Raw genomic sequence first — 26,387 nt, forward strand, 5'->3', positions numbered from 1 at the left:
ATACAAAATATTTTCCATGGCACTCTTCATCAACGATAACATGAATTAAGGTATTATGTGTGTCTATCATCAAACTGACAAAGGTTAGAAACTATGAAGCTAAGGGTGAGGTAAAATGGAAATATTCACACATAAACAGGATGACCATAAATTGGAAAAATTGAGCAAAATGTGTCAAAAATTTTGTCGACATGCTCATATCCGCTTAAGTAAGCACAGAATAAAGTAATAAATAATGGTACAGGCATGAGAAAATATTAGAAATTACAATGTTTTTAAATCTTTAATTACATGGGAAAATGCTCAGAGTAGAATTCTGAGTGTGAGGTGACAACAAAACTGTGCAGTTTGATCCCAGCTGGGCCAACATATACAGAAATAAATGGTTTCCTCCAGTATAAATGGAAACACACACAACTGAGGTGGACAGCAAGCTGTCTCTGGGGTGGGAGTTTGGTACAATTTTTCTTCTTTGTACTCGTGACCATCTTCCAAAATTTCCAAATGTGCATATAATAGTTTCCCTCGGTGAGAAAGCGTTTAAACTTCTTTAATTGACTTAAAAAGGCTCAAAGTGGCAGAAAACGGTGGAGAATCTATACTCTACATACAGCCATGGGCCAGGGGGATCAATTAGAATCACAAAGAGAGCAATTTTAGCCTTTTTTCATTCCACTCATACTGTTTTGAACCAAGCGTAAGGAACACAGAAGCAATCTCCACAAACAGTGAGTAACGACACTGGCTAACGCTGACGGGTGCTGGCTGGGTGCCAGGCAAGTGCTCAGCGCTGCGCGCTGACTTCTGCACTTAACCCTCACAGCAGGGCTAGCGCGTAGGGTTTGGGGCGATCGGGATTTCACAGTTGAGAAACAGGGAGGAGAGAAAGGAGGAATGGGAATTAGATAGTTATTGGTATTTTTAGTAATTCCTCTTTTCTTTAACTATTCAGAGCCTTGGTTCTGAAGAGATTAGTACCCAAAATTCCTCAAGGAGAAGTAAACTTTCAGGCTGGAGAAGCGGCCAGCATACCATAGTCTAACGAGGCCTACGTGCACCTGGAGAGGCAGGAGGCATGCGATTCTGGAGCCACAGACAGACATGAGGAGTGTGTAAAACTCTTCAGAAAGCAGAAAAGTTAAGCCTGGTCTGTCTACACAGAACAGTGGCCCAGACTTGAGCAGTTCTAACACTCTCTCCAGAGCAGTTCTAATCCTACCTCCGGCTCTCTCCGCTGCCTCCTTACCTCCACACACTGCTACAGCCTCACCTGCACCAAACCTCTTCTCCCCACTTCTCTCGATCACATGGCATTTAACAGTTTGATGTGCACAAATTACAATGTTACCATGGTTTCCAGTGTGTCCTAACTAGCTCTTCCATATGTGCCTTAAAAACAAAATTACTTTACAATGTCAAATTCAAGCTGGAGACTTAACTGATGAACAAATGTTGCTATTTGCCAAAGCAAGGAAAGTAAGCCATATTCTACCAGGGTCCAACAAATCTGAGACACGGCAAACAAACTTTTCAAGACACAAGTCACCAGATCAGAACCTTGTGCTGTCAATACAGATACATGTCAGAATCAATCCTGCTGGCCAGCCCTCCCCAACCCTTGCCTTGCTGTTGTGCTAGACCCAGAAATTTGGTATCTGGAAGCCACCAGAGAACACAGTTGCTATCAGGACTATTCTGTCATTAATCTGGACCAGGGGAGATAAATAAGCATGCATATGCTTTTTCTGGAGTGGCAAACAACAAAATCAAGAGGCAACTTTCATATTAGTGACTTCTCAATCCCTTGTCAGGTAGGAGAGCTGCACTGTGAATTTGTTTCTGAAACGGAATACGTGAAGCCAGAAAGGCTTTCCCCTTGATACGGAGCCCAAGCTGCCCAAACAACAAAGCCATGCATAGTGTACCTCAGACCCATCCGCATTGAAGTGGTCCAGTGCCTGTTTTCGGATTTCTCCTTTGATGGAACCATCCAGACGCTGTAAAAATAAACCACAAGAAAATCACAAGGTAGGAAGGTCAGCGACACTCAAAATAGAACACCGGACTTGTAACCTTCATCACTCCAATACCTACTGAGTAAAAATAACCAGAACACACTGGCAGAGAGCTGTCAAGGGGCTGTGCTTTAAGCAGCACACCCTTACTTGCCCCAAGCTCTCTGGTTACAAACTCAAGGTTCTGGTGCAAAGGGCTACCTAGGCCTATCCCAGGATCAGAATGGCTGCCAGGACCCGTAAGGAGAAAGACAGCAACCCAAGCCAGGCTGACAGGCTTTGTCTGCCCCTACAGCTGTGGACACTGAAGAGATTGGGGAATGCCACCAGCAGTCACCTAGTAACCAGCTCCTGCAGAAAGATGACGCTCTAGGCTAACGTGGCTAAACGCTGCCCTGTTATTAAGTGCTACAGAAGCCAAAATTATTTACATAATTTTGTTTGGAGAACACTTTTCCATAATATTGAAAAGTACTAAAATTTAGTGGGTCATATATCACAGCTTTTCCAAAAACTACACTCTAAAATCAGAGCAAAGTGTCCAAGCAGGCACGATGCATCTTCAAAAGAGCCTCTGGCATTTACTAGCACGTACAATTCTTATTCTAGAGTATATGTCAACTCTAGGTCCAAAACAGGGTCACCACAGAGAAACTACATAATATGTAAAATAAATACTAAAGAATGATTGATTACCTGTATGCTATACCTATAAAGCATTTATCACTCTTTAAAATCATTGTCACATTTCTTCCCCTTGAGATAAGCAAAATACCTCATTTTACAGAAGGCAAAACTGACCCAACAACTGTCATCAGTGGTCAGTGATCAGTGATGGCGTAGGGCTGAGTTCATGCCCACCAAACCCAGAGCCACCTGAACACAAGTAGAACCGCATGTGGGAATCCCTTTTCTCCTTTCTGATGACAGACTCTACTCAGAGCCTTAACCCAAAGCTAAGTTCAAATGCCAGGTTCACAGCCTATGTTTGAAATCAGAAAACCCAAATGACCCTTTTTTTTATCCTCACTAGAAGACAGGATAAACCTGAGTGGACTCCAGGCTACTCCCTAGAGAGAAAACTAACGCATTCTTCTTTTACTTGGCATCAAGTGATTAGCTAGACCTGAAAGCTCACAAGGATCAGACGCACTGAGAGATAACCGACTTTCTGTAGTGTGCCATTTCTGATCTGACCATATTCTAAGACAGCTACCGAAAGGCCACACAAGGTACTATGGATATAAATACCTTTCAGGGTATGTTAAAAGACAACCTGTTACTGAGTTTTAAAGCTTGGCCTTTCTAGGAGAGAATCCAAGATTCTTCATTAACAGCATAATTACATGAGTTGGTAGAACAGTCCATCAAAAGTAAAGAAAAAAATTTCTCTAATACACCTTAAAACTCAAGTCCCATAAAAACATTAGGCCAAAAGTCAAGGTAAATTGCATTCATGTCTGTAAACAGATCACAGATAAGTTCCCCACAGTCTTAACAAGGAGAAAAATACTATGCTATTCAAATAAACTCTTATTTTCTGAAACTCATCTTATTTTTGCCTTTATCTTACAGGAAATTAATGAATGAAGACAAAAACCCGAAATTACAATTGTGCAGAGCATACTCAGGGATGAGTGAGGTTTCAAGTGCACTGTCCTCCTGAGCTCCCAGCCTCACAGCCAGGGCCTGCGTCCTCTGGGGTGAAAGGCACCACACCGCCACCTCCCTTTTTCTCTCTTCCCAGGATGCGGGCTTCTGTCATCAGGCTCACACGCCCCCTTCTGTTTGCCACAGGCTTGGAGGCATAAGATACCATCCAATACACTTTTCTCTTGCCCAGTTTTCCTTCCTCTAATCCCCAGCCCTCACCCACAAAAAAAAGAATGACCTTCCCATGACCTTTCGTCATTACAGGGTAACCTAAAGGCATGGAAGAAACATTAAAACCCTCCTGGAATCTTAATCTCAATTTGTTTCAAGCAAGAAAACTCATCTTTTCTACTTGAGGGTAATTTAGCAAGCGAAGTGTACATCCCAATCCAGAGGGAGAAGAGGAAGGGAGAGACCCAGCGTCCTCACCTGGAAGGGATAGTGCTTTATAGTCAGGTACTCAGCCAGGATATCCAACATTCTCACCATCTGAGAGAAGATAAGGACTCTGTTCCCCCTTTCTCGAAGTCTTGTCAACAGTTTATCCAATAGAATCAGCTTCCCACTGCTCCTGATCAGGGACTGAAGATTGAAAAGACATTCCAATCGTCATGTTCAAAACCATCCTTTGATCTGCCCGTAATCTCTAAAAGTTACTATTTTTAAAAATCATCTTTAAGCTTTTCGAAGTCTTCTGCAATCTGGCTGACAAGCAATTCCGGAAATGTTCCTTACTTGGTATCTGTGACAATACACTTTTCAGATTTTTTCCTAGCTACTTGACGTTTCTCACCTATTTTTAAAGGTTCTCTTGATGCTCCCTGAAGAGTCATCAAGGAGAAAAAAGAGCATTTTGATAAAAAGCATCTAAAAAAACTAACTCGTCTTTAAGAAAGTAATTACAAACAAGGTAACCACACACCAGAAGAATCTCCTGTCCATATTCCCTTTCATTTTCTTCAGGGGGTTTAATTAGGTAACAGTGGTTGCAGCATTTTTTCAGTTCCATCACAATGTTAAGGAAACCAGAAGTGCTGCCTCTTGTTCCTTTGGCAAGAGCCTTGTAATTCCTGGTCAGAATCCATCTGCAAATTAAGATAAGAAAAATATTATTAGATTTAAGGAAAGAGTTGGAGGTACCAGAAAATTATAAAAGAAAAGTAGTGTTCGGCGGAGGAGGGGGGATAAAAAGACAGGGAGGAAGGCTTTATTTTGTATCTCCTGCCACCTAACCAGGACCCCTCACACATCTCCAGACTGTTTCAGACCATTAATTATTCTGTTGGGTATTTGAACCTGGCTGAACACAGAAACATTAATAAGAAATAACAGTAACAGAAAAAAAAATACATATATAGCTCATAAATGTAAAACAATGAATGTCACTGAAGCAGTCTTTATTGTAGGATGAAAGTGGAAATTAAGCTGTCTACAGCTAGAGAAAGCAGTTAAAGAAATTAGATATACTGTAAGATAGAAGCTATATACCCATTTAAACTGTTTTAAAAAAGGGTACTTTACATGATATTCATGGTAAGTATGTTTTGTATCCCAATTTGAAAAGGGAGGTGAAATGCATAAATATTCATGCATATCAATATATATGCTTTTAACCACAAACCTCAAAATAATAGAAGTACTTTTTTTCTAAGTAGTGAAATTTCTTTACACTTTTAGCAATCATACCTTAGGAATCTATCTCAAAGAGGAAGAATGCTCCAGGATTTTCACAGGTACGGATCTTAATTCCATTCAGGCCTAACCCAGCCAACAACTTACTTGTAATACTGTTTCTGAAGGGCCGACATTTCCACCCTGAGAATCTGTTCCACTTTGGCAGGAAGGGATTTCTCCACGTCTTTTTTGACTCTCCGGAGAAGGAAAGGCTCTAGCACCTTGTGAAGACTCTGATAGCCATTCTCTCTTCCTTTCCCATGGTCTTCCTCAAAGTCTTCCCAGAACTCAAACCTAGAGATGAAATAGTACATGTAGCATTACTTAACTACACAGGAAAAAAGAAGCATTTTTCCAATTAAAATTTCTTTTAAAAGGAACTAAGTAGAAAAAAAAAATCTGTTAAAAAAAACGAATCTTCTCTATAAGGAAAAATAAATTATCAGTCACTAGCTCTTGAACACAAGAGAAGGGAAAACAAAAAGCTAAGGGGAAACACAATGGGTAATGGCAGGTTTCCAATTCTGAGACTGGATCCACAGTTCACAAAATATTTCAGTGTATCATACAATTAGTACATAAGAAAATGTGAGTTATTGTGATAACATGTTATGCAGAAAAATTAAATCATAAACTATCTTTTAATAAGCACCAATTGATTGGGAAAATAAAATTCAGAGGGAAAAGAATAATTAGTGGCGATATTAGAGCTGTCACTGCTCAAAGGTGAAAGTTAGTTATATAATTCCCACCAGTCATCTTCACTGCTCATAGATTAAAAAGTTAATGGATTACAATGACAGTAAGACTACAGTCCCCAGACAAGAAGAACAAAATGTGCGATAAAAATTTAATACTGACAGAACTTGGGGACACAAAATTTATTAATGAATTTAAAAACATATCACCCGTAATAATTCTACCTGAACTCTACAGATAAAAGTTTCTCATGTTTAAATCTTAATTCAGCCATCTTTAGTTTAATAAAGGCTGTGTGGCAGAAATCCATAATGAGACATTATGATCAACTTCTTTCCAAAAAAAAAAGAAAAATTTATTTCATGAGGCTTAGAAAAATATGCTTTGTGTCTCACCACCAAATAGCCAACAAAGTGCCTGGAAGAACTAGCTTAGCTGTGTGTGCAGGGTCTGCTCTCTGACATCAGGTGGCCCTGCTCTGCGGGCGAGTCAAGTCTCACAACAGTCAACTCAGTGACTCAGCATTGCCTAGAACTATTTAAGACTCAAGCACGTGCTCTCTGATAAGACAGAAAATTCAAAGACAGCAAATGCCAGCACTGCTACTGGGTACAAGGATGTCAAGAGTCTGCTGCCATTTCTGAACTCATGGATGGCCAAGCGCTGCATTAGGTACTGCCAGGTGGGTCAGCATCCGCCTTCATGACACCTGGTCATGCCTGAAACAACCATGATCAGAGAAGCGGACAAAATGATCTTTTGGGATGAAGATCGAAAAACATCATCGAATCTTACAGCTTGAAAAATCTAAGATGAAGTGTATTTTGCCACACTGCTATGAAAATACTCTAAGAACATAACATAAAATGAGGAATTAAAACTGGTAACAGGACTAAAAGGAATAGCGTAAAGTGAGCTATCTCAGTGGCACCTCACACGAAATGTATGAAGCAAATGGAAGTGAGGGGCGATCATGACATATCAGACCATTTTCTGTAAAGTGGGGAGATAATTTCAAGAGAATGTTTTCATTTACTTAACACACTGTAATTAATTAAAATTATACTAGTCTAAAAACTTTCATTTTATTTACAAGATTTATTTCCCCTACCATTTTAGGCAACAAATATTTTCACCCACCTAGTGTACTCTTACATTTAATATGTAATTTAATACGTACTCTTACATATTAAAGGAGTTACTGTGAGATCATGGTTTCTTTATATACACACTCAATTGTTTCTAAACTGCCTACGGCTGCCTTCTATCTGCACAGCAGGTGAGTAGCTGTGACAGAAACCATAATGCCTACAAGATGAAAATGTTTACCACCAGGTCCTTTAAGAAAAAGTTTGCTATTTCCCGCAGCAGATAACTGTCAATTCACAACACCATATATTGAAAAAAAAATATGGTCGGAGTGGTGAGCTTAAAATGATACCACATCACAGCCTCGAACGTCGTTACTTTACATATCTCCCTGTTTAACCAACTTCTGACCTTAACATGTCTCTCCAAGAGAAGTTCAAAAGACACTGACCTTGGTCACAGCAGACCAGAAACTGATCTCAGTCCATCCACTTATTGACTGTGTGACATGGGGTTTCATGGTCTCTCTAAGACAGCATATTCTTACCACAATCTGAGGCTAAACATACAAGTGCATCAAAAAGCTCAGTTATGGGAAAGCAGTATACCATGTGAACAATCACCAGAAGAGAGCTGCGGAGCTCAGCAGACCTAAGGAACAAGAAACAGAACTAAAGAGGGACACTCCATACGATAAGAAGGTCATGTGTGCATGCACCTAACAATAGAGCCTCAAAACTGACAGAAGTAAAAGAAATAGATCATTCAACAACTCGAGTTAAACACTTAAGTCCTTCACCCTCAGTTACTGATTGAACAACTGGACACGAAGTCAGCAAAGATACAGAAGGCTGGGACAAGACTAAACCAAGTTAACTTAATGGACACTTACAGAACTCTACCTAACAAAAGCAGAATAAACATTATTCTTTTCAAGTACACACGGAAAATTCTCCAAGACAGAAAACATATTAGACCATATAACAAGTAACAATTTATTTAAAGCATATTCTCTAAGACAAAGTTAATCACAAATCATTTAGAAAATATCTAAATATCCAGAAATGAAACAAGCTTCTGGGGAAAAAAAACTGCATGAAAGAAGAAATCACAAGATAAAGTGGAAAATAGGTGAAACTGAATGAAAATAAAAACGTAAGAGATCAACATTTATGGGATGCAGCTAAAGCAGTGCAGAGGGGGAACCTATGCCTTTAAATACCCATAGTGGGAAAAGGAAGAAAAGGACTTAAATCAATAATCTCAAGCTTCCATCTTAAGAAAACAGAAAACAAGAAAAATAAATGAAAAGCAAAGGAAGGGAATAATAAAAAAAAAATGAGAGTAGAAATAAATAAAATTTAAAAACAGAAAAAAACTGGTAACATCAGAAGTTGGTTTCTTTGAAAACATCCTCAAAATTGTTAAACCTTTATCTAAAATGACAAAGAGACAAGACATAAATTACCATAACCAAAAAATGTAGTCACTATTGATCCTTCAAAAATTAAAAAGATTATAAGGAAACACTACAGCTTTATGCCAACAAATAAGGCAACTTAGATGAAATACACAAATTCTTAAAAAGACACAAGTTAATAAAATTAAGTCAAGATGAAATGGAAAACCTGAATAGAGACCTGTAACTAAAAAATGAATTAGTCATTAAAAATTTTCTCACAAAGAGAAGCTAAGACTCATAGGGAAACACTGGTGAATCCTACAAATATTTTAAAAAGAAATAACACACATTCCAGCAAAGATACACAAAAGGCTAATGAACACATGAAAAGATGTTCAACGTAACTAGTCATTAAAGATATGCAAGTCAAAACCATAATGAGATACCACTACACACCCACCAGAACAGCTAGACCCCGAAAGACTGACAACATACCAAGTGCTGGTGATGATACACAGAAACTAGAAAATGCAAACATTTCTGTTTCTAAGTGTAATGCCAAATGGTACGGTCTCTTTGGAAAACAGCCAGTAGTTTCTTAAGAGCTTATATACTTTCCAAACAACCAGGCAATTCTACTCCTAAATATCTACTCATATGTCCACACAAAGATGCAACAGCCCCAAACCGAAGCAATTCAGACTCTATCAACTGGTGACTGGACACACATACAATGGAACATCACTGCATAGTAAGGAATAACTCCTAATAAACTCTGTAACGTGGGCGAATCTCAAAATTATTATGTTAAGTAAAAGAAGCCAAAAACAAAAGACTGCTCAACTAGGATTCCATTTAGATAAAACTTCCAGAAAGATAAATCTAAGGAGATGAAAGCTGACTGGCAATTGCCTAAGGCTCTAAGTTGAAACAGAGATTAACTACAAACAGGCAAGAGGGAACTTTTTCCGTGAGGAAAATATTCTAAAAGTAGGTTATGGTGATGGTTGCACAACTGTATAAATTTGTTTAAAAAAAAGTTGATTTGTATACTTACAAGCGTGCATTTTATGGTATGTAAATTACATCCCAAAAGGCTGTTTAAAAAAATAAATAAACAACACATGGGGAAAGGGACCATTTCTAAGTTGTTCCTTAAGCCATCCAAAGTGCCTTGCTCAGTTTATGGCACACAGTAGGCACTCAAGTCTTTTCTAAATTAAAAAGAAAAAATTGTGGAGCATTTACCTGTCAGTTTGACAACTCTTAATTGAACTGTTCACAGCGTGCCGGGTACTATTCTAGGCAACGTGGACCGCCGATGAATAAAGTAAACAAGATCCCTGCTACTTCTGGCATAATTTAATGACATGGGATGAACGAGGAAATAAATGGAAAAAAGAGGTGCAGTACAGAAAATAAAATGGGGTATGGATAATAAGCATGTCTAATAGGCAACTTTCGGTTTAATAGTCTGAGAAGACCTCTTAAAAAGTGGTGGGAATATAAACTGAGGCAAAAATATTTAAGAAGTGGCCATACGAAGGTAAGGGGGAGGAAGAACTTCCCAGGCAAAAAGAATAAAAATGACTTGGCACGTTATAGGAACAGAAAGATGGCTAGAATGGCCACCACAAGTGATGGAGAAAGTGGTATGAGATGAGTCAGAGTAAGGAGGGCATTCCTAATTAGGGTAACAAATTTAGATTTCAAGTATCACTGAGCACCACTGGGTAAGTTTTATGAAAGGTCCATATACCATCTCTCCCACAGAAATATTTTCAATAAAGACATTTCATGTAAAGACATGCTTTCATTATCAACAGCTTAATTCAAGATATTCTTTAATACTTGTCAGATTGTGTACCTTGTATACTTCATTCCAATTACACTGATTACCTTATAACAACACTGAGGACTGATGCTTCCTATTTACCAGCTATTTTCCCCAAAGCATTAAATGATCCAAATATTTGGCAGACAGTATGCTTTCCTCCTTTACTTAAGTCTGGTTTCTGAGCTTTCCATCATTTACTATGAAACGTTTTACTACTTTCGTTGCTGCCTCAGTTCAATACGTTGCTTCCCCCAAACCATGCCATCTGTTTTCCCTAAGGTCTACTAAAAAAAAAGTTCAGAAGCATTGGCATTTCAGACATTCTAGCATCTTTTGAAACACATAGGAAGGAGCTTACTTCTCCGGCATAATAAAGTGCAGCAGGGACCAGAGCTCTTTCAGGGAATTCTGAAGAGGGGTCCCCGTAATCAGGAGCCTATGGTTGGACTTGAAATCAATCAGAGTTTTATACAATAAAGAGTCATCATTCTTCAACCGATGGGCTTCATCCACTCCCAGAAAGGCCCAGTTAATACTGCCCAGCACAGTCTAAAGTAAAAACAAAACAGAACGAGCCACCAGGTCAGAAGGGAACCCAAAAGCACTTTCAAGAGTTAATTATCTCTGTACAAATACCATCACAAAGGTACACATAGAAACATTTATTCTTCACTGACTTAAAGTCTCTCAGGACTCTTCTGTTTATTCTATTAGTGGCCAAATTGGTGTCTACGCAGAAGGGCAGGTCACTGTCAAAAGGTATGGGGGGGGTCTCTTATGCCAGGTATTGCTGCGTGCCTCAAAGCAAAAATGCAAACACTGGTATGCTGGGCAAAAACAACACAGAAACAAAAACCACATGATTCTGCAGTCTCTCCTTAACGAAGAGTCTTCTCCGCCTACTCTCCACCCCAACCCTGAAGCACAGAAACACCAAGAGCCACCGAGTTGAACTGTTTATACTTATTATCACCAATGGGATCACCCGCCACATACATTTCTTAGTAACTGTAGAAAGGAGATAACTTAAAGAGCTTCGTTTTTCTGTCCTCCTCACAGAGACCAGTCACAACATCTGTTCTACAGAAATGCTTAGCAATATGATGGCAGTCAAGACCAGTTTCCAATGACTGACTGGAATCTCCTAAGTTACTGGCCTCAATACACTTTCATCCTGTTTAATTCAGTTGGATTAGGTGACCCTTCAACTGTAACAGTTCTGTTTTTTTTAATTTATAAACTTCATATTCTTCATGTTTTTTTTTTTTTTTTACTCATTTGCTGTTTTAAATAAGGAAAGAAAAATAACATGGCGAGTGGGAGGCAAAGACCCCACCATTTGGACAAGTTGTACTCCAAAATCCACCCTTTTAGCTACCAACTACACACCTTATCTTTTAAGAGGATCTCGTATGTTGTTATAAGTGCATTGAACTTCAGCCTTTTGGTCTGAGAGTGAATCCATTCATATTCTCTTATCTACAAAAGAAAACGGTAATTAAGATACAACTTCCACCTTTACCTTTCTGTATCACCAGCTAGTCTTGTGATAGATGCAACAGAAATATGTCAAATAAAACTGATTAGAATTTAATGAATACTTCATACGTTCTAAATTGATCTAAATAACTGAAGTATAGAGCAGTAAGAGAATTAAAAGATCTACTGAACAGCAAAAACTTTATTATCAGAACTTATCAAATAAATAAATAGTCATCTCCCCATGCCCCCCACCCCAATACATCTATCTGATCAAAGAAATGCATTTCATCAGTAATTAAACCCTGGTGACTTGAACTTATCTAGGGATCTCCCAGAACGAGAGTCTTCTTTAGGAAATATAATCTGATAATTTTTTGGATAGGGCATACTTTTTTGTTAGGAAGTAAAACAAATTCCAGTCTCTGGCTTGGTCAGAAATTTCAGTAATCATATAACGGAAAGATGTGGCCCCCAAGATAAAGGAGAGGGAGGCTTACAGGATGAAAATATAATTTAATATGAATGAAAATGTCAATGTGAACTAACACAAAAACTAACACTTTCAAACTGAAGTATAATGTACGTAACTGGACACATAGCAAGCACAATGGCCCACGATAAAGCTCCTACAGGTGGGTTGTGAAGTTAGGAGCTGGAGAACAGGTCTAGGAGCGCAGGTGATCACCAAGTGAGAAGAAAGAACAAAGAAAAGGAGTACTGGAAAGAAAAGATAATGTCCCTGACTCCACAGTTTTTTTTCAAAGTTCACTTTCTTTGTCCTCACCTTGAATTCAGTGCTTGAAGCCATTTTGTATAATCTAGAAAGTTTTTTTTCTCATTTTTAATGGTTAACAAATGGATTAACAAATCTAAGAACTACCATATAGTTAAAAACTCAAAATTGGGGCAATGAAATCTACCAGAGTTTAGATTAGACAATTTAAATGAAAACATTCAGTAAAAATAAATCTGAATTAGCAATGATAATATATGGTTGCAACATCTCTAAGATTTGAGGATTCCTGACGGCTTGCTCTTATTATAAGCAACCTCTTAGAAATACTTTACTCCAACACACACACAGCGGTGGAAAAGGAAAGGTGTGGGACGAGACACTTCCCTGTCCCAAGCCCACATTCCGGCTGGCCTGGAGACAAGCGTTAAACTCTCTGAGTTAATTTCTTCCTCAGTCAGTTGGAAAGAGTACCATTTACTTTGAAGACCATCATGAGAATCACGGGTAACATACACATAAAGCACCCAGAGGGCCCGGCGCATAACAAGTACTTTTTAAAAAGTTAGTTGTTATCAAGAAAAGATTTGCTAAACAAAGATAAACTTAAGTCCCTGTGTTCTGAGTTCCTGATGCTCAAGTTAACTTTGATATCAGACAAGAAAGCCTCATCTCTGCGGCTCTGAAATGGCTCACTGTCCTTTCATTCCTTTCCTGTAAGTTACTCAACCTCACCATTTTAAAAGGATAGGAAACAAACTCTAAAAACTCGATTATTTTTAGTAATAACTCCCTACTCAGTGAAAGTAATATGAACATTCCACAAGGTATTATTTCTATCTCATAATCCTTTATAAAGTGGTCTCAGAAGTACAGAAGACAGAGAAGAAAAACTTAATACTGCAGCCCCAGCTAAGATTCCCATTCATGTACTGCTGCTGCATTTCTTTACATAATAAGCATAAGTTTTAAGGAATATCTGAATTGTATTTCTGCGATACATTAATCTCCCAAAGCCAGGGGCATAGCACAGTGTCAGAATCATAATTTTACTAAAAACTATAATGGTATTAGGTCAATTTCCAAAATACATTCATAACACAGATTCTATCCCAATTCTTTTTGTTTACACACCGTATTTCTGCTCATCAGGTCACCTATGTAAACCACTACGTTAATCTCTGGTGCCCAGATTTCAAACTCCCTCTGCCATGAGGTGAGGGTGGATAAAGGGACGACTATAAGAAAGGGGCCATACAGCTGGTGTTGGTGGAACAGGTAGGAGAGGAATGATATGGTCTGGATGGTCTTTCCTAGGCCCATTTCATCAGCAAGGATTACACTGTTACTTCTGCAGAAAGAAGAAAATAAAAACAAAAAAATCATTAGCTCACACACATACACACACAACACAAAACAGTATGTGTACAAACAGCAGTGCTATCAATGCCTCACGATGTCACCGAGCAAGACGTCGGCCGCGAGCCTCAGACATCCTTCCTCTCAACTGCAATCAAGTCTCCTACGTAAGAAGAAGGCTGAAGCTATCAAGAGCGGATTAACAGGTAATCTAAGTACAGTCAAGGTTTAGGTTACTGCAAGAGCCTCTTCAGACTTTGTTCTTATCTTCCATTTTGCTCTCGTGCATCTACCCCTTGAAACAGAGCAGGCAGTTTTGTTATCCTGGTGTACATGAGCACACGACCTTGCGATCCATCACTACTGAAAGCAGGGGCTACCCCCAGTGCTGGTGAACCCTGTCCACTACTCCCCAGACCCACGTGCTGCGGGTGCACAGAGCGTGTTTTAAACACGTGAGTGTACACAGGGGTAGGCTGCAGACCGGACATCTGAGTCCCACCCCAGACCTGCCGAATCAGTGTCTGGGAAAGGGCTCGGGAATCTGTATTTTTACAAGCACTTGTGGATACTGTGACACAGGTGTATTCCCTGGACCACACTTCGAGAAATACTGCTCTAGGAGATGGGCTGGATTTCGACAGGACATGAATAGGAAGACTGTCCAGGTAAAAGGAAAATTTTTAAATTTAATTAATAAATTTAACTAAAAGTTAAAGAAATAGCAAGAGTTAGGAAAGTACATTCAGGAAATAGAAAACAGCTCATTTGGCAGGAAATTAAGAATGCATGTATGGACGTAAGATTACAAACATTAAAAAGTTCTTGAAAATCAGGCCATGGAAGGTTTATACATACATAACACATGCTTAATCAGTGAACCAGAGAGAACTAAAAGCAAAATTCAAGTTAAAGACAATTTGATTAGAAAAACAAGACAATCTACTAAGAAGAGATTCTTCTGAGTCATTTTCCTCATATTTCTCTCATCTTTTCACACTACTGGGGAGGAAACGGGGTCAATTTTCTCCAACATTTCCTCTCCCTAGCAAACTGCCACTGCCCATTTATACACACGAGAGTAGGTTTGGATTGATTTCCCTGGTTTTATGGAATCAGACCAAAACAGCACGTTACTTAATACAAGGTTCCCATGACCAGGGCCTGGCAGCTGCTTGGAGCCTTTTCAGCTGACTCTGAATTAGTTTAAAGTAGGAAACGCTAGCTCAGGACTGCACAGGAAACACGGTGTGCTTTGGCCAGGGGCTCCGAAGAGCCCTCAAATGTAACGTAAGAGTAAAGTTAGGTGACACAACTTCTTAAGGCTCCACTGAGCTTCGTAACTGTCCTTTAAAAAGGCCAGGTCTCACTACTCTCTGAAACAAAATTAGTTTTCAAGCAGTTTAGAACAATAGTTCCATCAGACCTCCATTCTCAGTCATACAAACTGAATCTCCTCAAGATCTCCGATTCTCACAACTGAGTGTTAAATACTATATGAGCTTTTACAGAACAAAGAGTAGCAGATGAATCAACTGGTTCAACGGGGAAACAGTCACTGTAAATGTGTCTCTGTAAATAAAAACCATCTTTTCGGCATTGAGAAAAGCAGCTTGCATGTTACGTTTTTACTTTCAGGTTGTAGTCTAATTCTGGGATAAGAATTCTTGCTTTACCATAAAACACTGAAGAAATTAGGAGATCGCATATGAGAGAAGGAACTTGTAGACAGACGTTAAAGGTACTTCTTACACTGTATGCTCCCTGAGGACAGGAAGGTCCTATCTTGTCTTGGTTTACTATTAAATTCTCAAGCCCTACATGGGTCCCGGCATAATAATTAGGGAATACTTGAATTTTCAATTGAATTCGGTGAATAAAATTTATGAGGACAGCCTCAAAGTACCTTTAAACCTCAAGTGCTATCACTGTCTCATCTCCCCCCCCCCAAGACTACGGTGATCTTGCTATAAAAAGTAAAGGATAATTTCACAGGCTCAAGAGTCAAAGACCTTCCTCTAAACGGAACAGCCAGTACAGCAACTGGGGGGCAACGGTGGCAGGGGAGATCACACACTCTTCAGCACCACTATTAAAAATTAAGTTAAAGGTTTCCCTGGCCTAGAAAGAAAACCGAATTTAAAAAGACATTTTCTTCCTTCATCTGAGAATAACTTCCTTCCATACCAAAGATTTCGGCAAATTGTCTCGCTGTTTATATTTACGAACAACATATTATGACACAAGTCTCTGGCCAGGACAAATCACCGCCCCCTCCCCCCAAGTAACTCAGTGAGAAAGTGCTCTTTATTTCACATTAACCTGGTATGACACAAACAAACTCCCAAAAGCAACTGCTCCCAATCACATATTTTTTTGTTTCTATAACATACAACAGAAAGGAATTCTTCGCATCGAACAACAAAATAGGCCAGCAACAGGGAAGAGAATTTCAAACATATTTCTCTACCTACTTGCACCAGGAGTGAGCAAGCCAGTTGAGACCTTCTAGCTGATAATCACGGAGCTCCAGATTCTCTCCTCCTAAATATGACGGCTGCTTCTTTAAGGCCACAAATCGTGGTCTCTGCTTCAGGGCCTGAAAAACACAATTTTAAAAAAGTCCAGGTCTGGAGAAAACCTTCTTCCTGTTCCTTTGTTAAACTGCTAGCCATGATTCCTATGCTCTACACAAAAGCACAAAGATTTGAATTTCACATCTGAGGCACCAACCCACTCAACCCACCTGAGCCTTCGCATCGTGGTCTATATGCCCAGTCAGACTGCATTCTGAAATATTCTTTAGCTATTGCTCCTTTTCTGACCTAAGTTTGTGAACACCATTAAATAGCACTTACTTTATGTCATCTCTACTGCATGGCAGTGAGTCCCCTATTTTCATCTTAATGTTATCTTATTCTAAACAGCACAAAACAATGCCCCTGGTCTGATATATGCTAAATGCAGCAGAACCTTACCAAAACAGCACCTGCAGAGTCTGAAATGCAGCCCACCTACCGTGAACCCCCAACTGTGTGACTTTGGTTTTCTGAAGGAGAGGAAGCTGCTTTTACCTCCAGAGGTGTGAAGAATTGGCAGTCTAGTAAAGCCATGTCTCTATGGTTTGCAAATGTGGATTCTGTGGCCAAATCAGTTTGGGAAACAACGGATTAAAAAGTTATATAAACGTCATTGCTCATAACTTTTCAAAGTCTAACATGCTTGTGTATGCTGTGAACTCACAGGAGAAATTCATTCAGGAATGCTTCCCAAAGTCATTTGGCCACAGCAGCTTTTTTTTTTTCAGGGGGCATTTCTCTGAAGATTAGCACTCTGTGGAATCAGTGCCCCGTTTTGAGAAGTATCCTCCTAATAATGCGTTTGCTAAGGGAACTCCTGACAGTTTCAGCTCTCCTCTGTGAGCACCTGGCAGGAAATGGAATCAGACGCCTCACGCTCACCCACCCAACACTGGCTGGCCACTTCCGCCAAGTCCCCTCCACAGTGCTTCTCCCCTCCGACCCTCCCCACCTGCAGCTACTTCCCTAGTCTCCACACTAATTCTTCCTTCATGGACATCTTCCTGGCAGGACATTCTGGCTTTAATAACTGCTTACTCTATAATAGAGTCTCCTACGTGCTTGCTGTTAGACGAAGCTGTCCAAGTGAAATACTGTTCCCTGCCTGCTGTCCTACTCAGGAGGGTAGGCTGATCCATGTCCACAAGATAAAGTCAAAACACCCTTCAAGGTATTCAAGACATACACACTTCGAATCTCCAAGATCACCTCCCCACTCTTCCAACCCTGAAGTCTGGAAGTCTTCCTCCTGCACTAGAACATCTTTCTCTTAATATCTTCCATGAGAGGGCAATAACCTGGGCTCCCCTTTTCTGTCTATCCACTTCCAATCTACTCTTCGAGGACCGGGGCACTTCAAGGACCACAATTTCCTCTTGTTTTAAAACCCCTTCAATGACCACTGGGGCTCGGGGACTTCTAGCTCTGTACATATTCTTTGTAACACTCACTGACCTTCAGTTACACTCTGCTTAGAGGTCCGGTGCCATGAATTTGAATGTCAACTTCTCAGAGACAGTCTATGTCTCACATATACTTTTACTATTGAAGACCCAAGCACACACTTTATACAGAAAATGAATTCCAACGAAAGAAAAGGATTTGCACAACCAATCCAGCAAATAAAAGAGCCTGTATATTTAGTTTCTAATCTAGGATTCAGAGACATTCCCCTTTCCAGTCACTTCTCTTTAAAGTGCTTAAATTCTTTCAAGTATTCTCCACAATATCTCTTGATTAGGTCTATCTGACTCTGTAAATAGTAAGAATGAAGAAGTCAGCAAAGCCACTATTTAATTCATCCTCTCCTTTTTGTTTTGTTTTTTGTTTGTTTGTTTTGAGGGGTAATTAGTTTTATTTATTTTTACTTATTATTTTTTTTTAAGGGAAGTACTGGGGATTGAACCAGGACCTAGTGCGTGCGAAGCAATTGCTCTACCACTAAGCTATACCCTCCCCCTCCAACCTCTCCTTTTGTTTTCACTATTTTCCTTTGATGTCAAGGTTTCTCTTTAAAACAGGAATTATCGTGTACTTTTGTAGTATTTTCTCTTCCCAAGATCTATGTGACCAGTCCTTTGTAGCAAAACACCTTTCCCCTGAAAATGCAAAAGCCAGCATTCACCACACCTTGCATTCTCTCGTTGGGATGGTTTTTGAGTTGTTTCGACTATGAAAGCTGTCAATACAGCTCTGGAATTTCTTCCCAATCAAGGCTTCATCCTCCCAGCTGCACTCTGAATAGGGCAGTCCCATCCATTTGCATAGATATTCAGGTTCGTTGGAAGGTGCCGGCTTCCGACTGTGAGCTATTTCATATATAAAAATTTATAGATCAGCAACTGTCAATTAAAGGAGAGGAGTGACATTCTGTTTTATGTGTAACCAATGAAATGTTATGTGACAAAACTGTAAATACTCTGCAAAACATGAACTGCTCTTACATGCTAAACAGCATTTATAAACAAGATCTCTTGCTTACCTGGAAAATCTGTTTGACCCAGTGTAGATTTGCTTGTCTTCACAGCTAAATAAATGGAAAATTAGTTAAGTTATCACCATAAGTGATAAAACAAGGAAAGCATGACATTTTAGGTCCTACAGCTTAGACTACAAATACACGCCACTATCTCACATCTTAAAAAAAAGAAAAGAAAAAGCAGTCTTGTTCTCATGGTCCTGTCTAGCGATCACTCCATTTCTCTGTTCCCCCTCTACAGCAAAACTCCCCAGGGAGAGTTGTTTGTATTCTCTGTCTTCTCACTGTCCCTTGAAGCCACCCCATCAGGCCTGCATCCCCACCACTTCTTGGATCCATCTCACAGTGCCAGGCCTCCTGCCAAGTTAAAGGACGCAGCCCCTCCTCCCCCCCAAGCGTGGGCATCACCTGGCTCCCAGCACCCCACGCCCCCAGTGGCTCTCCTCCCATCTCACTGGCCGTTGCTTCTCACTCTCCTCTCTGGCTTCTTCCTGCCGGCCAAAAGCTGGGATGCTCTCACCATGTGTACATTTCTAATGATCTCATTGCACCTTAGGCTTTAAATACTATCTATATGCTGATAAATTCTCAAATTTAGATCTCCAGCCCAGACTAAGAGTTCTGAACTCCACTCACATATGCTCATATATGCAACAGCCTTCACAGTACTATCCAATTTTGATGGCTGAGGAGTATATCACCACTTACAATATGAAACTAGGCTCTTGATTTCCACTCCAAAAATCAGTTCTTCCCTTAATCTTTCCATTTCAGCAAATGGTACCTCTAATTACCCTATTTGCTCAGGTCAAAACCCTTGGTATCATCCCCACCACCTCCTTCTCAGCCCCCACATCCGAATTTACCAGCAAATTTTGTTGGCTTTTCCTTCAGAATAAATGTAGGTCTAGGTATCTGTCTATTCTCATCAAATACGCCCACAAAATTCCATTTTTTAATACACATTACTCCCAAAAGAAAAAGCTCCCTTATTCCTGGAGCTCAAACCCTGCTTAAGTGAGTTTCCACGTACTTACCTATTACTCTTTCTACGATCTGATACTGTTTGTTCAACTCCGAGGCCAGCTCTTGTTGGCAGTTGAAATATTCCACATCTTCAGGAGAAACTTTCCCTAACCTGAACAGAAGGCAGGCAGAAAAAGTACATTTTTTTTCACACACATCTATCAAAGCAAAGCCAAGGTAGGAAAGGAAACAGTCTTCACTTCCATTTGTCCCTTCAGTAACCTTTCACTAACAATTAGACCACAGACTTTACAAAACACGTACGCTACTTGCAGAAAACACTGAAAACTTCAGGCTGAAGGACAGACCAGTTATTCTCCTCCTCATGATGTGGCCTATTTACAAAGAAACATTTTAAAAGTAACTATTTTGTGTGATGAATTCATGTGATCTTATGTGATAAATTCACGTATCTTCAGAGATAAGGACAATAAAATGGTCTTCCAGATTTACAAGAAAACATGCCTTTTTTCATCTATGTATGAGCTTTAGGGGTGATTAAATGCAGCATTTTTGAAAACTAATTATTCTTAGTTATTAAAGGACAGCCCAAGCAACCAGAACCTGAGTATTACTGGACTTCTGAGGACTTTAAATTTATAATTGCTTTACAACATACCTGCCTTAGGGGTACGTATTTCTGTTTTTGACTCAAAGGAAAAATACATGTTTTACCGGAGTAGCACTTTTTGTACAGGAATAAAGCAGGAAATGGAACCCATTTGTCCCTGTTCCTAACACAACATAACCTGATCACGCAACACTGACAGATACATCTTCAGGGGGAATTTGTTTTTATATTTTTGGGTTTTTTTTTTTTTGAGGGTTATTACTGTAATGTTAGGGACTTGCTATTTCTCACTAGTCAGTTTAGGTCTGTGGGTGTTACTGCCCCACGTATTTCTCGTATGCAACCCAACACATGCACAGCTGTAAGTAAACTAAAAACCCAACAGGCTATCACAGTTTCAGAAATTACCTAATCATTTCTGTCACATCATTTCTGCAAACTGTGTATAACCAAGATTAGTTTTAAGTGCATGAATCATAACCCAGAGGTCTAGACTATTACCTCCTGCCGTCTAAGCTACCCCAGCAAAACCACAGAAAAGTAACAAGGTGCTTAAGAACATGAGCTGTGGACTCAGGCTGCCAGAATCCCAATCCCGGGCCCACTCCCGAGTTGCTCTGTATCTCACTCTTCCCACCCGTAAAATTTGGTTCAGCAGTACCAATCTCGTAGAATTACTGTGACAATTAAAGAGATTATGTGTCAAAAATGCTCCATAAGCTAGTTACTCTTATTAAACTCTACAAATTTGCTGGCTATACGCAAAGAACATACAGTGTTTTCAGGTCACAATTTTATAAAACATAACTGCAGACGCCTCCATGCTCATTCAGATATCGAAGCAAAATCTGATACCCCAAATAGCCATGTTTCTCCAGCACTATTTAAAAACCTCCCCTCCCCCCAGGCAGCAGATACTTTTCTTAAATCCAGGACAGATAATGTACCATTGCTTGATTTCATCCTCTTTCTTCTTGAAGTTCTCTAGCTTTTTTAGGCCTTTCACCTTCTGCTGCTGTAAGGACTCTTCACTCTCCCACGTGCTATGGATATACGACCAGCCTTTCCACTTGATGAGGTACTGGACTTCGCCTTCATCCTTTTCAGGGTCAAAGTCGCCACTAGGGTCTCCATTAGCTTCAATCGCATAGACAGTAGTAGAAGCTCCGGTGGCTGCAAAAGGATTCAGTTAAACTTTAAAAAACGTATTATACTAGACACTGAAAAGTTTCACAAGGACACAATTATCTAAAGAGTCTCATTTTGGATGAAGCACCAAAACCCCTTGATTTCAAACAAGCAAAAATTCACAGACAATACACAATGAATACAATCAATAATTGCAGGTATTTTTAAATTTAAAACCCTACTTTTACAATTTAAAACATTCCAAAGTTTGCTGGTGAAAAATCAAAGAAATCTTTGTGTCCAAATACAATAAAAAAGGGACAGCGACACCCTTTTGTTTTGGTCCCTACTAACTCAGAAAACAAATCTGTCTCTCCAGGAATATTAAGAATAAGGTAAGAAAACTAAAAATCTCCTCAATTATCCCTCCACCCAAAATTCTCTGCTAATTCTCTCAACTTCAAGTGAGGCTGGATTACAGGGGAAAAAAAAAAAAAAGACAAAGAAAAAGGAATTAGGTATCATTCTGTTATTTCCCACATGGGAAGATTATTTTAAAGAACTGAATTATTATGAGATATTTCAACCTGGACACAAAAAACTCTTTCACTGCTGTCTAAAGTGTATTTAACCAACGTGACACTTAACATAGGGAGACACAGAAGCAACGAACTAAATGTAGACGTATTTAACGTTAACAAGCAAGAATCTGCTACATCACTGTTTTTTAAGATACTAACACATCTTTAACTAGCTTAATTTTAAAATCTCAAAGACATGTGGGACCCAGCCCTATAGTCTCAGTTCTGACACAGGAAGATTGGGTCAGGAAAAGTTCCACTTTTCACAACAAATATTCATCATTTCAGAGCTGAATAGATAAAATCTGGGCCATACTAAGCAGCGATAAAAAGTAATCTGCTGGCTTCCAACAGCAGGGTCTGGGAAGGGGCAGCAGAGCTAGGTCTGGCCACAAAGGCAACAACAAGAAGCCTTGAAGCAACCCAAGAAGCAGGCCAAGGAGACGGACGAGGAAGATGAGGAATTCAAGCAGAAACAGAAAGAGGAGCCAAAGAAATGCAAGGAGCTAAAAGCAAAGGCTATGGGAAAGGGCCCCCAGGCCACAGGTGGAATTAAGACATCTGGCAAAAAGTAAACTCTTCCTCATGCCTGAGACTATGACCCTTAACTCCATGCCGGCGTAAGTATCTGGATTCCTTGCCATAACATCTGCTGCCCACCATAGCTAATGTGAAGTGTTTCTGGAAGCCTGCTGTACGTTTAAGGACAACATTTGTTCAAAAAAAAAAAAAAAACACAGTAATTTTCTCCCCAAAGACACATACCTCCTTTCTTTCCCAGCCTTGAATCTAAGACCTTTTCAATAGTTTCACTGTTATCCTGCTGTTCATCAACTCCTTCTCCAGTCATTTCAATGAGGTCATCTGAGTCGGTCTCAAAGTCATCATCTTCTTTATAACTGCATGAGGAATAGGGCCAAGTAAGTGAGAAACTATCTTTTCAGATTCAAACACCGCCATACACAATAACATCCTTAGAATGAGGAAACACACTCTTCTGGCTTCACCATGCTGTTTTTATAGATCAGCCACAGATAAAGTGCGCTCCAAGTTCTTTTCTCCTACTTAAAAGTAGCAATGCATGTTCGTAGATTTATTAACAACAAATGGTTTGGAAGTTACACAAGAGAAAAACACAATCCTGGATGCAGTACAACTGGAGGAGGAAAAAGTGCTAAGCTACACAGTAACATACCCAAAGCCTAGCCCTAGCTTTCAAATTATTAACTGGATACACTTGACAGGTTATTAATAAAGTCAGGATTCAGTTTCACCATCTCTTGGGAGACCAAAAGAAACCTACGTATCCTCTAAAGAAAGTTAAATGCCCTTTGATTTATATGAAGTAGAATACGTATGTTTGCATATAGCTGTTCCTTCCTTTCATTTTCTATTAATGCCTTATATCCTATCAGTAAGCTTGATAAAATTATTATATCCAAATAACAATACATAAGCTGAAACTTGGAAGGATTTGTCTGAATAAGAGTAATTCAGAAGTGAGAATACAATCCAAATGTCTTTCCTGAAAAAAGGATGTGATGAAATGAAGATCACATCACTGCCACCTCAGTGGAACATGAGTTTAAAGCAGTTCTCTTTACAGGAATGAAGGCCTCCAACGATGTATCGCTATTCTTTCCATATTCTTTTTGCAAGAACCCTGACCAGATTTCTGAACACAACCTCAAGACACTGGTCATCATTTTTGCCTATCAAATGCCTAATCCTGGACTTAAAGAGTCAGAACCAAGCCCTAGCCAGCTACACGACCACCCTCACTCACTCTAATGAAACCTTCCGGGGCATCACCTACCTAACGTTTTTAGCCGCTCTGCGACGAGTCTGCCTTTTGGGAGCTTCATCGTCCTCGTCATCCTCATCAGAAGACTCCTGCTTTTTTCTTTTTCCACGCTGAGTCTTAGGCGGCTTTTTAACACGAGGTTTGGGCACTGTTCTAAAATGAGAAGAAGAAAAATGGCAGTCTTTATCACTTGGTGTCTACTTCAAATCTACATAACTGTATGTCTCAGAGCAGGGTTCATATTTAGGGTTAGCCAGGGGAATGTTAGACAGGTCTATTCCTAGGTCGCATTCCCTGAGATTCCAAATCACTAGAAATCTGCATTTTCAACACGAAAGTGATTCTATTGCTAACACCCTTCAGTCATACACAGGAGATACAGTCAGCCCTCCGCATCTGCAGGTTCCATATCCACGGGTCTCCCAGCAGCAGATTCAACCAAACATGGATCAAAAATTGATAAATATTTTCCAGATATGGAAGAAAAAAAAATTCCACAAAGTTCCAAAAAGCAAAATTTGAATTTTCTGTGCACTGGCAGTGATTTACATTGTATTTACAGCTATTTACAAAGCATTTATACTGTAGTAGGTATTATAAGAAATCTAGAAATGATTTAAAGTATACAGGAGGGTCTGTATAGATTATATGAAAATACTACACCACTTTATATAAGACTTGAGTATCTGCAGATTCTGGTATCCACGGGAGGTCCTGGAACTCATCCCTGGCAGATTCCAAGGGACTGTGGGTTCTAAGGCAACAGTTCTCAAATGTTCCTCAAGATCACCTGACATAAATAGACAAATATGGCATGATGCTGATGGTACTTTTTTGGTGGACAATTTGGAAACATCTATCACAGTTACAAATATAACAACATTACTTTCTGGGGACTGATTTTACAGATATAAAGGCACACTAAGGTATACTGTGGTATTACATGCCATAACAAAAGATTTTAGAAAACTAAATCATCAACTAGGAACTAGTTCCATAAACAGAATACTATGTAGCCATAAAAAGGGGAGTTTTCTCATGTATTGATATAGAAAGATTTCCAAGATAAAGAAAGAAAAATGCAGAAGAAGATGCATGGAAAGCTATCATCTATATAAAGGAAGTAAAGGACAAGAAATGACCACACATATATTCTTCCTTGGACGTAAAGTATACCTGCAGGACTGCCCTGCCACAGACCAACGGAACAGAAGGAGCAGATGGCCCCTCTGGTGACTCCCCTGCAACCAGGACTGAGAGCCACAGACCAGGAGCTCTCCTAAGGAAATCCCCAAGGACACCGTCGGTGGTAAAAAGGTGAAAGGAGAAAAAGGGAGCCAGATACTCATAATCATATCTGTTTCTCTCATACTTGCCACAACCAACACCACACAGATGATCAAGGATTCAGTCGATGAAGGGTAAAATCGAGAAGACAGAACTAGAATGGCATTCCAGTCCTGGGAGCTGAAACTCAGACCAAAGGAGACAACACTCGGTGAATTTCCTTGCTGGGGTGAGGGGTGAAGGGGGTGGGTACAACATCCTAAGCCAGGGATAGACATACGTTTGCGGAATATGGCCAGAGTATAAGTATTTTTTTACTTTCTCAGACAAGAGGCAAAGTTGAGGTCACTACTTATATATTTAGGTACTTACATAACAAGAGAAAATAAATTTTAACAAATATTTTATTGACAAAATTCAAAAGAAAATAATAATCATCAAGTACATTTTTTGTAATACAACATCTAACTAATGAGAATAGAATTCTTTTTTGAAGGGGTAACTTAATTGGGGTTCAAATTTAGTGTTCCCTGTCACCAAACTAGTGTTCCCTGTTCACCTATAAAAGCTGTATTTAGTTCACAGGCCACACAAAAATAGGTGGGGGGTAGGATTTGGCCCAAAGGCAGTATTTGCCAACCACATCCTAAGCAATACTGCAATGAGGTGAGTCTTCCTGGGGCCTCTCTGCCTCTTATATTCCTTTCCCCATCACCAGTTCCTTATGCTGCCATCTGTTTGACCAAAAATTACCAAAGTTTCCTGCTATCTCAGCCTACTGTCTTCTCTGCACGGACTTTCTGCTTAATGTTATATGTAAATTATATGAACAGAAGCCTATTAAACTTGAGAATCAGTTCTCCCAAAAAGGACTTGTACACTAGTGAGATACACAGGGACCTTTTTTTTTAAGAGTGGAAGACACGTTCACCCCTCACAACTAGTCCACCTGGAGTAAGAAACAGTAAAATTCAGTCTGAGCTACATAC

The 26,387-nt window shown here is 39.6% G+C and overlaps 1 protein-coding gene and 1 pseudogene across 5 annotated transcripts in view; one reads left to right on the top strand and one right to left on the bottom strand.

Moving 5' to 3' along the window:
• Window positions 1-26,387, bottom strand: part of CHD2 (chromodomain helicase DNA binding protein 2) — a 92,533-nt gene that overhangs the window by 35,425 nt on the left and 30,721 nt on the right. For 4 of the 5 annotated variants that reach the window (XM_006198482.4, XM_015234409.3, XM_031691871.2 and 1 more), the window contains 14 exons: window positions 24,124-24,264; window positions 23,073-23,206; window positions 21,546-21,771; window positions 20,039-20,139; window positions 19,005-19,049; window positions 18,653-18,831; window positions 16,418-16,542; window positions 13,719-13,935; window positions 11,759-11,848; window positions 10,728-10,918; window positions 5,448-5,636; window positions 4,591-4,753; window positions 4,098-4,250; window positions 1,926-1,997 (listed from right to left, as the gene is read on the bottom strand). In XM_006198482.4, coding sequence (XP_006198544.1) covers window positions 1,926-1,997; window positions 4,098-4,250; window positions 4,591-4,753; window positions 5,448-5,636; window positions 10,728-10,918; window positions 11,759-11,848; window positions 13,719-13,935; window positions 16,418-16,542; window positions 18,653-18,831; window positions 19,005-19,049; window positions 20,039-20,139; window positions 21,546-21,771; window positions 23,073-23,206; window positions 24,124-24,264 — 2,026 coding nt within the window. Of the gene's footprint in view, window positions 1-1,925; window positions 1,998-4,097; window positions 4,251-4,590; window positions 4,754-5,447; window positions 5,637-10,727; window positions 10,919-11,758; window positions 11,849-13,718; window positions 13,936-16,413; window positions 16,543-18,652; window positions 18,832-19,004; window positions 19,050-20,038; window positions 20,140-21,545; window positions 21,772-23,072; window positions 23,207-24,123; window positions 24,265-26,387 lie in introns of those variants that run through there. The other variant, XM_072950723.1, reaches the window with a different exon arrangement.
• On the top strand, window positions 21,922-22,882 carry LOC116285784 (translation machinery-associated protein 7-like; annotated as a pseudogene).

The sequence above is a fragment of the Vicugna pacos genome, chromosome 27, assembly GCF_048564905.1.
Source record: "Vicugna pacos chromosome 27, VicPac4, whole genome shotgun sequence".
Lineage (NCBI taxonomy): Eukaryota > Metazoa > Chordata > Mammalia > Artiodactyla > Camelidae > Vicugna > Vicugna pacos.